Source organism: Onychostruthus taczanowskii, unplaced genomic scaffold (assembly GCF_017590055.1).
Source record: "Onychostruthus taczanowskii isolate IOZ18803 unplaced genomic scaffold, ASM1759005v1 scaffold24, whole genome shotgun sequence".
NCBI classification, from domain to species: Eukaryota; Metazoa; Chordata; class Aves; order Passeriformes; family Passeridae; genus Onychostruthus; species Onychostruthus taczanowskii.
The window spans coordinates 8,868,253-8,881,706 of NW_024499684.1; the positions used below are offsets into that span (position 1 = coordinate 8,868,253).

At 40.6% G+C, this 13,454-nt stretch overlaps 1 protein-coding gene across 1 annotated transcript; it reads left to right on the forward strand.

Moving 5' to 3' along the window:
* The first annotated feature begins 602 nt into the window (after window positions 1–602).
* LOC121336709 (cytochrome P450 2J6-like) lies at window positions 603–10,756 on the forward strand. Its single transcript, XM_041406082.1, has 9 exons — window positions 603–773; window positions 2,070–2,232; window positions 3,366–3,515; window positions 4,569–4,729; window positions 6,644–6,820; window positions 8,323–8,464; window positions 8,660–8,847; window positions 9,273–9,414; window positions 10,509–10,756. Exons 1-9 carry the CDS (start codon window positions 603–605, stop codon window positions 10,754–10,756), a joined length of 1,542 nt encoding a protein of 513 aa, XP_041262016.1.
* The last annotated feature ends 2,698 nt before the right edge of the window (window positions 10,757–13,454 follow it).

Sequence of the window (13,454 nt, forward strand, 5' to 3'; positions counted from 1 at the left end):
GGAATATTTTACCTATTGTAAGTACTTACCATATATCCAATCTAACCTGCTGTAAATACAGAGTCTATACTATTGTAACTATATTTTATGTAACTGTGTAGTCTAACCTATATGTAACATTCTTAATCTGAATTAAGTCATTGTAAGGCAAATCACTAAGTGTGTTTTTAAAGTTGCCAAGGCAGATGAAACTGAATCTCACTCGTCCCATGCCAAGTGGTGAGCAAGGGCTCTCACCTGGTGTCACTCCAATCCAGATCTCCCAAGAGACACCAGCAGTTCCCTGACACAAGCTTCAGGAAAAATACCTTGAGTGCAAGTGATTCCACGTTCTGGTACTGAGGCTTGCTGAAAGCAGAGAGATGTGCTTTTGGTCAGAGATCAGTTTGATACATCTCAGTATGGCAAACAGATGGGGGGCAGGAAAAGGGCAGGCACTGATGAAGAGGGAGGGACAGAGGGAGGGAAAAGGAGCTGAGACTTTGAAGAACTCAGTTTGCAGACAAAACTGGTGGAACAAGAAGCAAGATTACTTTTTCCCAGTTCCAGTACCTCCTTTTTGATAGAGACAGCTATAAATCAGCTGGCAAATTAGCTCAGAAATGCTAACAATAACTGAAGGTTTTGTAGTCCTGATCATTTTTTTGTTAATTGTTGAGTTTTTCAGGCTGCAAAAAGCTTGCAAGCAATTCCCTCCTGGACCAACTCCTCTCCCATTACTTGGAAACTTGGTGCACTTGAACTTTCAGTTTCATCGGGATCTTCTGATGGAGGTATTTCTTTTAGTATGCTCTTAATTGTTTATTTTTAGCCATGGCTTAAAAAATTGTGATTAATTGAAGGTTTTAAGTCTGTGAAAGTTACAGACAAGGTGTGGACATATAAAGATCAATTGATTCCTACATTTGAGTCACCTTCTTTTGTCTTCTTCATGAGGAAGTTAATGCCCTTAAGAATCAAGTCAACTCGTGGACAGAGTTTATGACTTGTTATTAAAGTCAGAGAATATCAATAATCTAAAAGATGCTTCTGCACTGCTAAGTGTGAAGCTATATTCACTATAGTGATAGCTCTATCTGCTATCCCTACATGATACTTTTTAAAACTTTAGGCATTGCCTAATTTGATCATAAAGTGGGTAACACGGTGCATGTATGCTTGTAGTACAGGAGGGGCATTTACTCTCCATCTTCCTACAGCTCCTGAAAACTGTTTGTTGTTAGTGACAGCTGCAGTAATTCCTCTAATGGTTTGCAGGTGAGCTCTGGTTTGGGTGGATGACAGAGCACACATGGGCCAGTGAGTGCAGAGCAGACAGGCTGTGATGATTAGCAGGGAGAGGAAAGCCCCAGTCTGAAAAAATATGAGGAGAAGCAAGTGTCTGGTGTGATCAATTGAATGTAATTTTTGTGGCACCTTAGACACTGTCTGTCACCTTTTCTGTATCATTGTGGGTGTGCTGGGGCAGGGTCCATACTTGTACAAAGCTTTTTTCATGCATGATTGGAGTTCCTCTGCCACACACCCATCCCTGCTTGGATACCTCTGCTGTGTCCGATGGTAAGTGCTCTTCTCAGTACTATGAGGAAACCCTGGACTCAAATGCAGCCCACTGGCACTTCATGGCTGTTGGTTAATTTCTGTGTCCATGTCCTCTCCTGGAACACACAGATGGTGCAGGTTTTATCAGCTTATTTCATTTTGCAAAGGCAGGACTCGCTGGAAGCACAGAGCCCCAGGGTGGTGCAGTGTGGCTCTTCAATCAACAAGGTACAAAATGTTAGGGTTGGAGGCAAAGCAACATAAAGTACAGCAACATAAAGTACAAAGTTTTCTTTCTTTTGCTGCAGAATGTGCTTTGAAAAGAAAATAACTTCCCCCAGGGGTAAATAAAATCGGCTGCTGAAAGCCTTATTCTCAGCAAAACAACTGCTTCTAGCTACAATTATATGCATGGGGATGATGTTTTCAGCACAAAACTGTCCACTGGGCTGGTGAATAGCAGGTGCAGTGTGAGATCTATATATGGGGCTTCATCTGTTTTTTTCTGGCACCTTTTCCACTTACAGCTGGCAAAAACTCATGGTAACATGTACACTCTGTGGTTTGGGTGGGTCCCAGTGGTTATACTGAATGGATTTCAAGCAGTGAAGGATGGCATGACCACACACCCTGAAGATGTTTCTGGCAGGCTGGTGTCACCTTTCTTCAGAGCATTGGCCAAAGGAAAAGGTGAGATTTTCCTGCCATTAATAGTGTAAAGGAATGTTGACATGAAAACTGCTCTGCCTTGTTAGACTCTGCCATCCCATTCAGAATGAGCTTCCATCAGATACTGTTCAAGTCCTCCACTGGCTTTTTGAGAATATCTTACTGTTTGCCATGGTGCCTTTTGCACTGAGCTTTCCTAGCCTAGGAAACATTCCACATTGTTTCCATGAGACTTTTTTGCTGTATTCAAGATATTTGTTTGTGATCCAACCCAGAACCCAGCAATCTTGCCCTCATCACAGACTAATCCCTTGTGGTACCATGATTTTGCTGTACATCACATGAATGCAGTGCTTGTTTGGTAACTGCATATATTACGGTTGCCAAACACTTTCCATCACGATTAGGAGACCTATAAATGCCTACTTCAGAATTCACATTTCTGTACTTACAGACACCCCCACACATTTTGTGAACACCTTCTCACACTTGTGAGAGTGCCTCCAATACAGGAAAACCCACTTCTCCTTAGAGTATTCCAGCAGTTTGCAGTATTTTTTTCCTCTCCCTGCAGTTGCTAGACCAAAGCAGACACAGATTGTTTAAAGCTGGTTGAAGCCTCACCTCCTCAGAAGCTGTTCAGGGCTCTTCAGGTGACCAGGAGCGCAATCTAAATGGAGTGTTATCTCTTCCAGGGTAGAAACAGAGCCCAAATGTCACTTATCTTTCACCTTCATCACCTCAACCTACAACCATCACATTAATTGATCTATGTCATCACAAACATACCCTGCCCTGAACTCTACTCTGTGGAAATTCCTCCAGTTCTTCCTGTCTTGTGTAATTACTTGAGTATGGCTAAAGCAGATTTCCTAAAAAGGCATCCTAAGGTGTTTCAGAGTTTTTTAAGACATCAAGAAATGGCACCGTCAGAAAATTCTTAGATTGCTCTTTTCAATGATTAATGACATTCAATATTAAGAACATGTGGTCTAGTTATAGTTTGGATATGTTTGGCTATGATTTTTTGTTACCAATAATTTCAACTAAAGATACTTGTATTCCCTGATTTATTCCATGTACTTTATAATATATATTTAAATGAATAGTTCCATGTCTGTGGCAAATATTAACATGCCAGGGAACACCCTCAGGCATTATTCTTGCAAGTGGTCGCTCCTGGAAGCAGCAGAGACGTTTTGGAATAATGACTCTACGCAATTTGGGAATGGGGAAAAAAGGCCTGGAGCATCGAGTGCAAGAGGAGGCCTCTCACCTGGTGGAGTTTTTTGTGAACCTCAAAGGTATTTTACCTGCTAAGAAATCAGGTGCTTTTCAGTCTGAAATGGATCCATATCTTCAGTATGCAAACTTACCTACCCCTTCTAGGGGATGTATCCAAACTTACCAAAGCACAAGAGCAGACAGGGCCTAGAATCACAAATATTTCCTTCTTATATAGCTTTTCATACATTCAGTGAAGCAGGAAACTTCTGAAATTCCACCTCCATGGGTGTATACTTTGTCTGTGATATATTGTACAATGACACAGTGCTGCTGAACTGCACAGCCAAAGCATTCTCAGGCTGCCTGCCGTGGGTAACTGAACAGTATTGCAGAGCTTAGTAATTTCCTTAAATTTCAATGACACTGGGTGCCCTGCATATTTTCATGTCTACCTGGCTAAGGAACTATTGGCTAAGTAACTGCTGGCAAGAGAAACAAAGCAGGAGGTGGGAGGGAACTTCAGTGGATTATCAGGTTAATCCTAGAGCCTGTGACAGGAGGATTTCTATCCAAATCACTTTTTATGAATATCTGTTCCATAGCTTTAGAAGAAATCATCAGAGAGAGATATGATTTACTGCTCCCAGCTGAGACTGTAATAGTTTCATTATACTTACTTTGCAGTTCCTCTCTATTATTCTTCTTAAACCTTCCCACATTCCTCCAGGTTTTCCTTGTAATTATTTTTTTACATTTTTGAACATGTCTGTCACTGACTTCCCTTATTTCATGTCCAGTGGCACTACTTCCATCTCACATTCTCTCCTCACAGGTGAAGACAGCAGATTTGATGTGATACTCTAGAACAGATCACAGCTGTACAACATTATTTCACAGGAAGGGCTGTGAAATTGTTTTAGTGCTATGAAGAAACTGTTTAACAGTGTTCTCTATTTTAAGACGATGTTTTATTCTCCTTAGTTCATGTTAGTGCCACATCTCTGTCTTAATTCACACTCCAGCTGGATAAAGAGAACATTTTATTAAATCTTCAATAACACCAAGCCCTCTCTGTATAAGGATAATCTGAAAAAAACACTGAGAGTGAATTCCAATTACTGTGTTTGCAGGAAGACCTGTGGATCCTTCTTTCCCTCTTTTCCATTCTATTTCAAATGTAATTTGTGCTGTGGTTTTTGGATATCACTTCTCTGATGAGGACAAAACCTTCCATGAACTGATCCATGCTACAGAGAAAATATTCAGGTTTGCAGGCAGCTTTGTTCATCAGGTAAGTAAATCATGTGCTGATTTTTTTCTGAAATAGGTAGAAAGTGAAAGAGCAGATACAAAAATGGGTCTTCACTAAATATAGAGCAACAGGCAAATGCAGGCTGGGAGCTAAGAAGTGTCCATGGGGAGGGACCTTATGACAGCATCCTTGGTTTTAAGGCCATTTTTAAGAACTCTCTTGGGTTTTTTGCAAGCTTAAGGGCTTTAAGACCTTTAGTATTTCTGAAACTATTAACAGAAACCTCTAAATTTAGAGACTAGAGTTGGTAATATATTTGAATTCTGCAGTGCTGCTCCTCCCACTTCTATTTACTTCTCTCCTTCAAAAATATATATAATTGGATTAATTCTTCTGCTTTTTATCACTCTGCAAATCATATGCTGAAAATTTTCTTTTTCCCCTACCTCACAAATGACAAAATATTTATTATTAATCTATTCCTTACTATGTTATAGCTCACCATTCGCACATTGCAAAAACAACAGATACATTTTCTGACACAAGTGCTGTCAGAGATTTTTTTGTAGCTCCTTCCCACAAAACACCATAAAGACCAACTTTGCACTTGAAGCATCTTGCAGTGCATTTGAGGCATTGTGGTTTAGACCCTTAAAGAGGGACTAGCTGTGTGTTATGGGGAATGTGGATGGCATAGCAAATTTAATTGGCATTTAAGTTTTATAGAAAAGGCAAACTGAAATGCTGATGTGGCAGTAAAGCTATTCAACAAATCTGTCATATGAGACTAGCACTATACAAATTTCCCATAGTTAAAAATATAAAAGTAGATTAAATTTGTGGATGACCAAAACCAGGAGACCTTAACATACAGAGGAGGTTCAGGATATCCTGCTGCAAGAGCTTTTAGGCACTGTGGATTGGAGTTATGAGAATGGAAAGAAATTGTTATAGTATAAAATGAAATTACAAAGCATTCTAGGAAGTAATGAGATTAATAAGATTAATTATTCTAAGCTCACTTATTATGAATTTAGAACATTTCAGTGCAAAGGTTAAGAGGAAAGGGATTGGTGTAAACTAACAGATAACAGGAGGAGAAAGGCAAACAGGATCTTAGGGTATTTCCACCACTATTTTCCTTTTAGATCAAGTGAAGTGTTACAGCAGGTTCTGAAGTGTAATAATCTGTGAGACATATTCTAGGGTCTTGGACATCTTTTGTTGTGATTCTGAAGGGAAACAAAGCTGGAGATGTGGTAATGAAGGAACTACAAACTGTCACTTAAAATTAGAGAGACTTTGCTTGTTAGGTCTGAAAGAACAAGGAGAGGAGATAGAACTGCTCTCTGCTGGGCAGGGTGGAATGGCAGATGCTGCACAGACAGAGGACAGTACTTAGAGCTGACAAATGTGTGTGTAAATACACACAGCAGGCTGAGGATGCAATATTGTTAACCATGAGAGCAATTATTGTTCCTTAACAGTCCTGAAGACTCTGACTAGGAAAACTAAATTAGCCCTCATCAAAGAGTGATACCCAGACCATAATTCCTTTTGTGAACTCCAAAAATTCCAGCAGTTACTTGAGGCCGCAGACCTGTTAATCTTAGAAGCCCCATGGCATCCAGAAAGGATGTCCTTACATTTTTGAGCGTGTGGGAGCTGGGGTCTCCAGCTGTGCAGGAGTGAGGTCATATAGTGATCTTCATTAGCCAAGTAAACTTAGAGGCATGAGCAGAGTGTTGTCAGAATTGCCTTGATCCCTGGAATTGTGTCAAATTTCTATTAAAGCTTTTCCATGTGATGGCAAAAGTCTGCTCAAAGCAATGCTGATTTCTTTATTCCACTATCAACACTTCTGGGCAGGACAATTCAGCCTTCTGGTGTGCCTGAAAACAGCTTTGCCAGCGACAGAGAATCCATGGTGCCTCTTGTGTGTCACTCCTGCAGATGTACGAAATCCTGCCCTGGCTGCTGCGCCGCCTCCCCGGGTCTCATAAGAAAGTGTTGGCTTGCTATGACGTCCTGAGTTCTTTTGCAAGGAAAGAGATCAGGAGACATGTAGAGAGAGGGATACCAGCTGAACCACAGGATTTCATTGACTTTTACCTGGCTGAGATTGAGAAAGTAAGTGTTCATTCTGGCTGATCATGCTGTTATGAAGTATAAGGTCAAACAGACCATTAAATCGCTCAGTGTGACCCTTCCACTACAGCTTCTTACATTTCATAAGCTCCTTAACATGAATACAATATCTGGCACTTACTAACTCACAAATCTCAGAAAGGCATCCAGTTTTGTATCTTGGTAGCATGAATGAATTACCATCAGGTATGATGGGGGGTGAACCCATGAGCTCTTATCTGCTTTCCATATATATCCATGAGTATACTTCAATCCTGTAATAAACATGAGACAGTTTATTTCTGTAGGCTACATAACTTTGGTAGACTACCTCATCTTCTACAGCAAGGCTCATGTTTACACTGGGATTAAATACACATGCAGAAATCACTGCCCTGAAATAGCAGGCATGCTTCTTAGGGATCCAGTGTGTGTGCTCCAACACTGGCTGCCCTTGTGCCACATAACTGTCTGGTTTCTCCTTTGGCAGGCAGTCATTATCCCTCTGTTACCTCTAATTTCCCCACTGTTTGGGGCATGGCTGGCTTGGCCCCTATATTCAAATTGGACAGCCTAGAAAACAATTCCATAAACAATGCCATAATCGGCATTAATCTTCTTCCCTGCCCAGGCTATTATTTTCCATAGTAGGAAATGACTGAGCCAGAGAGGCTCTGCCAAGAGCACTTTGTTTCTGCTTCAAACTTTTCGGGAGGTAGAAGAAGCATTTCTTTCCTAGGTAGAGGAAGTTTATGTAGTTTCTACCTCTGCCATAAGCTTTCAGCTAGTCAGGCTGCTGTGTCCTCACAGCGCTGGCTCATGGGCTCTGAAAGGAGCTGATACATCATCTTGCACTTAGTATCTGAGTGAGTATGACAAGATTTACTAAAATAAGCATTTTAGAGGAAAAGATGCAGCTTTCTCTGGTGTCAGTGGTGCAATTTATTGCCATTTGTTTGTTTGAAAACGTTTTTGCCTAACATATTTTCTCTACTTGTATTTTTATTTTACTCCCTTATTATTTAGAAGAAAATACATGGGTACCTCTTACCTATCAACTCACCTTTATCCTGAACTGAGAAAAGAAATTACTCTCAAAATGATCTGTTGAAATCCTTTTATTCAGATACGTTTTCCTTTGGCATTTGCTGGCACCATCAGATACCAAGGCCAAGGAGTGACATGTTGGAGGGCACTTGCTCATAAGTGCATTCTAGGCCAACTGCAAACCTGTAGTGTGCTTTGAAGTTTTAGTCCTCAAGTTAAGTCCTCAAGCATAGAATTGCCTTTCTTTGATGAAAGAATAATCCACCTCATGAAAGACAGCAGTGCAGACTTACTGTGCTTATTTGGGAAACTACTAAACTCTTAGTATGCATCAAAAACTGTAATTTTGACTATTCTTAATTCACATGCCAGCTGTGGAAGTCTCACAGCTCTCACACAGAGCATACAGGATAACCAAATTTTTATGGTTTAACTTCAACTTTTATCACCATCTACAGTCTAAAGAGGGAGCCAAGCCCAAGTATGATGAAGAGAATTTGGTATATGTCATAAATGATCTTTTCCTTGGTGGATCAGAGACCTCAAGCACTACATTGTACTGGGGACTGCTCTATATGGTGGTGAATCCAGACATCCAAGGTGAGAGTGGTGGGGTTTTCTGTTTATTTTTATTATTCTACACTAAACTTAGGCATTAAATAATACTAAATTACAGGGTATAAACCTAATGTACAATGCTGAAATAATTTTTTTCTGTTGCTCCAAGAAAAGCAGTGACCACCTAAAGTATTTTATGCGTTTTTCTCCTCTGAAGTGATGAATATTTGTCCACAGCAAAAGTGCAGAAGGAGCTGGATGCTGTTCTGGGTCCTTCCCAGTTAATTTGTTACGAGGATCGGAGAAAGCTGCCCTACACAAACGCTGTGGTTCATGAGATTCAGCGCTTCAGCAACATTGTCTTTGTTGGTGTCCCCAGACTGTGTGTGAGGAACACAACTCTACTGGGATTCCCTGTCAAAAAGGTACTGAAACACTTTCAGCTTCTGTTCTTTCTTCAGCAGAGAGGCATTTCAGTTCTGTAACCAGTTTTCCATCTATAAACTACTCTTCATTAAACTCAGGAATGTGGTGCCTGGGGAAGAGTTTCTATCTGTGGCACCAGGAATGAAAGAAGTCTTTTACTTAGCATGAAGGTGCTCACACAGCTGATAAGGCCTCTGCCAGGGACACCTCAAGTTCCTGCCCATCACAACTGCAGAAACCATCCCTGCTTGGCAGGGGATGGACTGAGAGGAGAAACTCGATTGCCAAAGCACTGGTTAAGACATCCCTGCCCAGCTTGGCACTCGCCCAAATGCCAACAAGCAACAGTTTTATCCATCAGGCTTAAACTGATGGGTGACAGGCACTGGTAGTAGGAACTGAAGCAACAGTTTCTTCTTTGCAGGGCACCATTGTTATACCAAATATAGCATCTGTTCTGTATGACCCTGAGCAGTGGGAGACACCTCGACAGTTCAACCCTGGCCATTTTCTGGATAAAGAAGGAAACTTTATACCACGAGAAGCTTTCTTACCATTCTCAGCAGGTAAATGAATTGACAGTTTGAACTGACCCGGCAGATGAGATGATGAATGCACAAGTATGAGATCATGGTATTTCCTCAGATAACATCTTCTGTCTCTGCTGTTTGCTGCTTTAGAAGAACATTTCTGGCTTGTTTCTGCCAAAGGAGAGGCTTCTATGCTGTCAGACCCCAAAGTGTTGATAGGACACTGGTGGGAATCCCACTCAAACTCCCGAACCTCTCGGGCTGGCTGCATGCCTAGCTAATACACAAGTTTTGTCTGTATTCTTTACACCTAGCTATTTTCCTGAACAGTAATTTGGCCTGTGTGTACTGGAGTTATTGCAATCCCTTTTAAAGAAACAAGGTGAAAGAAAAGCAGAAGGCATAGTGATAAACACAGGATTACGTTCTTGCACACAGAACTGAAAATCCAGTAGCAAAAGAAGGAAACAAGAAAACAATGCACAGACAGTAATCATACCTAGCAGTAAAGCTCCTGCTGACAGTTTTTAGTTTGTTGATGGTCACTTAAATGTCCACTCAGAAGTGGTTTCTTAATTCAGATTGCTTTTTCTTTCCTTATATTATATTATATATACAGGTATGCTACCTGTAAATGTGTCTGTAATATTCACCTTTTCTGCTCACACCATTGGTGCCAAGGAATGGGAATCCTGGGAAAGGAACAGTAGGCCTCATGCTTTGCCTATAAAGTGACCAAGTCTCTGTTCAACTGCAAATGCTATTACTAAGTAATTTTGCTCTGCTGATGTTAACTCACTAAAGCATGTGCAAACAGCTGGCAGATTTTTTGTGTGTGGTCCTGAAGTTCAACATCTTCTGTAAAAGCAAAATAGTTTTTTTTTTCTGTCAGGTCAGAAAGAAATTATGTTGGCACCTCATGGGTTTTCACTGACATTTTCATTTTGTGTCTCCTAACCTAGGACATTGGATGGGATCTTTTTGAAAGGGAATACACATAGCTTTAATTCTGTGGCTTTCATGTTGCTCTCCTTGAACAAAAAACCAAAACCCACCTCTGCTTTCAACAAGAATGAACTGAGTGATTATGAAACTGAAAAATTCACTGTCCTCTCCTGTTCCCTCTGCAGGGCACCGGGTGTGTTTGGGGGAGCACTTAGCCAGGACCGAGCTGTTCATTTTCTTTGCCAGCCTGCTGCAGGCGTTCACCTTCCGCCTGCCCGAGGGGGTGACCGCGGTCAGCACGGAGCCCGTCATGGGGGGCACTCTGCAGCCCCACCCCTACAGGCTCTGTGCCATCCCACGCCAGGCTGCAGCAGCCACAGGCCAGCACGGCACAGCCACCTTCGCCTCCATCACCCGTAATAATATGGTCTAGGTTTTGAAATCGGACTGCAGGCGTCTGCTCCAGGCAAATGTGTGCAACTGGGTGTGTTACTTTTTAAATCACTGTGATTGCTTCAGCTAAAATGAGTTCATGTCACAGAACTGCAGAAGGGCTGCTTTGTTTTATATGTGCAGGATAGCAGGAGTGTGTGAATCCAGAAAGCCTAAAATATTTAATTTTGATAGATATGAAAGAGCTGCCTAACATATGGTGCTCAGCTCTGCTAAGTTACAGTACAGGAAAGCAAGTTGTCTGCCACCCAGATCCTCTGCTGATGTTTTTCTTGTGCTTTTCTTTCTCTTTCATGATGGGCCTCTCATGGGTAGCAATATTAGTGCCACAGCCATAAGCAGGACAAATGCCAAACTCCAGAGAAGCTATTTACCCTGGCAAAAAGAAAAAGCAGACACTGGAGACAAAGACAGCCTTGTGTAAAAGTTGGTAGATTCTGCATCCATCCAGAAATTAAAAGCAAGGGTTGATTTTTTTTCACTTCTGTTCAAACAAGTTGTTTGAACTGTTTTGTTTCCAAGGCCAAGGCAAAACTGTCCCTGTGGAGGCTTCATGGAATGACCCAGTGAATCATTGGTGTGTAGTGGGGGAACCTGACATCTGTGGGATTACATTTTGAAAAAAAAGAAATTATCTGGTGCACCAGCCTATGCATTTGGGGAAACTATTCCTGTATTTGAGGAAATTTAGAAACTCTTGAACAAACAAGAGGTGAAAGAACAGGAAATTTTTGCTGTCTCTCTGGCAGGTGACAAATGCAACAAAAAGGGAGATGGGTCAAAAGAGCCAGAGGGGGTTGCGCTGCACATGCTATGTTGGTAATCTGAGCCTCATCACAGGATTTGTACTAAACATCTCTTTCTGTTCAAAAAGCAATTGGATATATCTTCAGCAGGAAAATTACTTTAGGGTGGTTTAATATCCATACAGTGTTTGGTGTTTGTACTGTTCTTACAAACTTTTATAAGACTCCTGCAATCGTGTGCTGTCAGAACATGAGACTGGCTGAACTTTCACCTGACACACCATGGCTGTGTTTGAGTTCTGTAACAGAATTAAAATAGTTTCATATTAATCTTCATCCTGAACATTTGTCATTATTATGTCACTCTCTTATATTTTCCATTTGAATAACTTCATCTCACTTTCAGACAGCACCCTGACCAAGTGCCTGCTGAGACGTAACTTGGGAAACTAGAACAAGATGCTCATCCAAGCAATTGTAATCCTGGAGTATGAGCCAAAATGCACTAAATGCTATTCACTTCCCTTTGATTAAAAGTTTTGCCTCTGCCACATTTCAAAGCTTAATTAATTCATTTGCCAAATGCCTTCAGGTGAAAAAAACGCACTGTGAACAGGAAATCTGATTTTCTTCAGTACTAAAATTAAATTTCATGTTTAAAAAAGACAGACAATATGCTAGTTGAATTGGTGTTATACACTTCCTTTACCACATTGTTGAGGAGCCATTTGTCATCATGTGTGAGATCTGCATTTAAGTCCATGCTGCAAGGGCAGCTTTGAACTGGGAACAGTGGATAACCCAAGACAAGGAAATCCCTCCCCATAAAATCCTTGTGCTGAAATGTTATCTTCTCACTTCTTTTTTGTCTTCATTATATTTATATTATTATCTCCATTATATTTATAATTGTGAAATGTTACATTAATAACATTTGCAGCTGAATTAAATTGAAAGTAGCAACAAACTTGAGGGTCACCTAAGAACAGATTTATGGATATTTGTAGATAGTTGAGTTTCAACATGTGTAAAATACAGTTGATGTACCTGCAAAAATCAATGTGAACTCAAATAGTGGAAGGGAGAGGGAAAGAGAGGTGTAGGGATGCATATGCACTGCAGATTAAAACAGGGGCAACCTTTTGAAAGTAGAACTGTATAAGGAATACTGTGTTTACTTTGGGTGTTTGTTACAGTCAATGATATAAGCCAGGCAAATAAGATAAGCCTTGTCACACAGTGATTGGAGCACAAGAGATGTCAAACAAGGGGTCTGAAGATCTGCTTTGCCATTTCACTAAAAACATGAGTAAGGCAGTTTGGTACAAAGGGATCTAGCATTAGGCTTGACTTGATTTACCATCCTCACTGGTGATTAAGAGGAGTTGAAGAGTAGAACATGCTTTGGAATGTGACATTTTAAAATTATTCTAAACTCCTTGCAGAACTCTTAAGAGAAAAAAAGGGGTTTATGGGACTGACTGAACATAAAAATGAAGCCACAATGTAGAAAATAATTCATAGAATAAAGCATAGACAAATGTGGGCACAATAAAACACAGGAAAAATAGTCCTAAATTATCTGGGTCATTCCCAGGATGCTCTGAGGAGCCACTATAAATCTGTATGAATGATATGTTAAGGTGATTTCACAGTGCTCATATTAGCTGGGGAAAATCAATGGTTTTATATGCACGTGGAAACATATCTTACAGAAATGAATTAAAAATTGTGGGTTTCACTATAGATTTCTCCTTGCTTCAGAGACATCCATAGGAAATAAAGCAATCAGATTTTAAAAACACAGCAGCTATGAACCCTATATTTTAGATTGAATCAAAAGGTTTTAAAATTTCTTCTTCCTCTTCCTCCATGTACTGAGGGGAATCATTTAGATGAAATTTCCATTCAAAATAGCTTTTACAATTTCCC

What these genes read in the sequence shown, in the direction of transcription:
- LOC121336709 (XM_041406082.1), top strand. Translation starts at nt 603, where the DNA reads ATGCTAACAATAACTGAAGGTTTTGTAGTCCTGATCATTTTTTTGTTA. An exon ending in GGTGAATCCAGACATCCAAG is followed by an intron (nt 8,465 to 8,659) that starts GTGAGAGTGGTG and finishes ATTTGTCCACAG; the next exon opens with CAAAAGTGCAGAAGGAGCTG. An exon ending in TGGGATTCCCTGTCAAAAAG is followed by an intron (nt 8,848 to 9,272) that starts GTACTGAAACAC and finishes TCTTCTTTGCAG; the next exon opens with GGCACCATTGTTATACCAAA.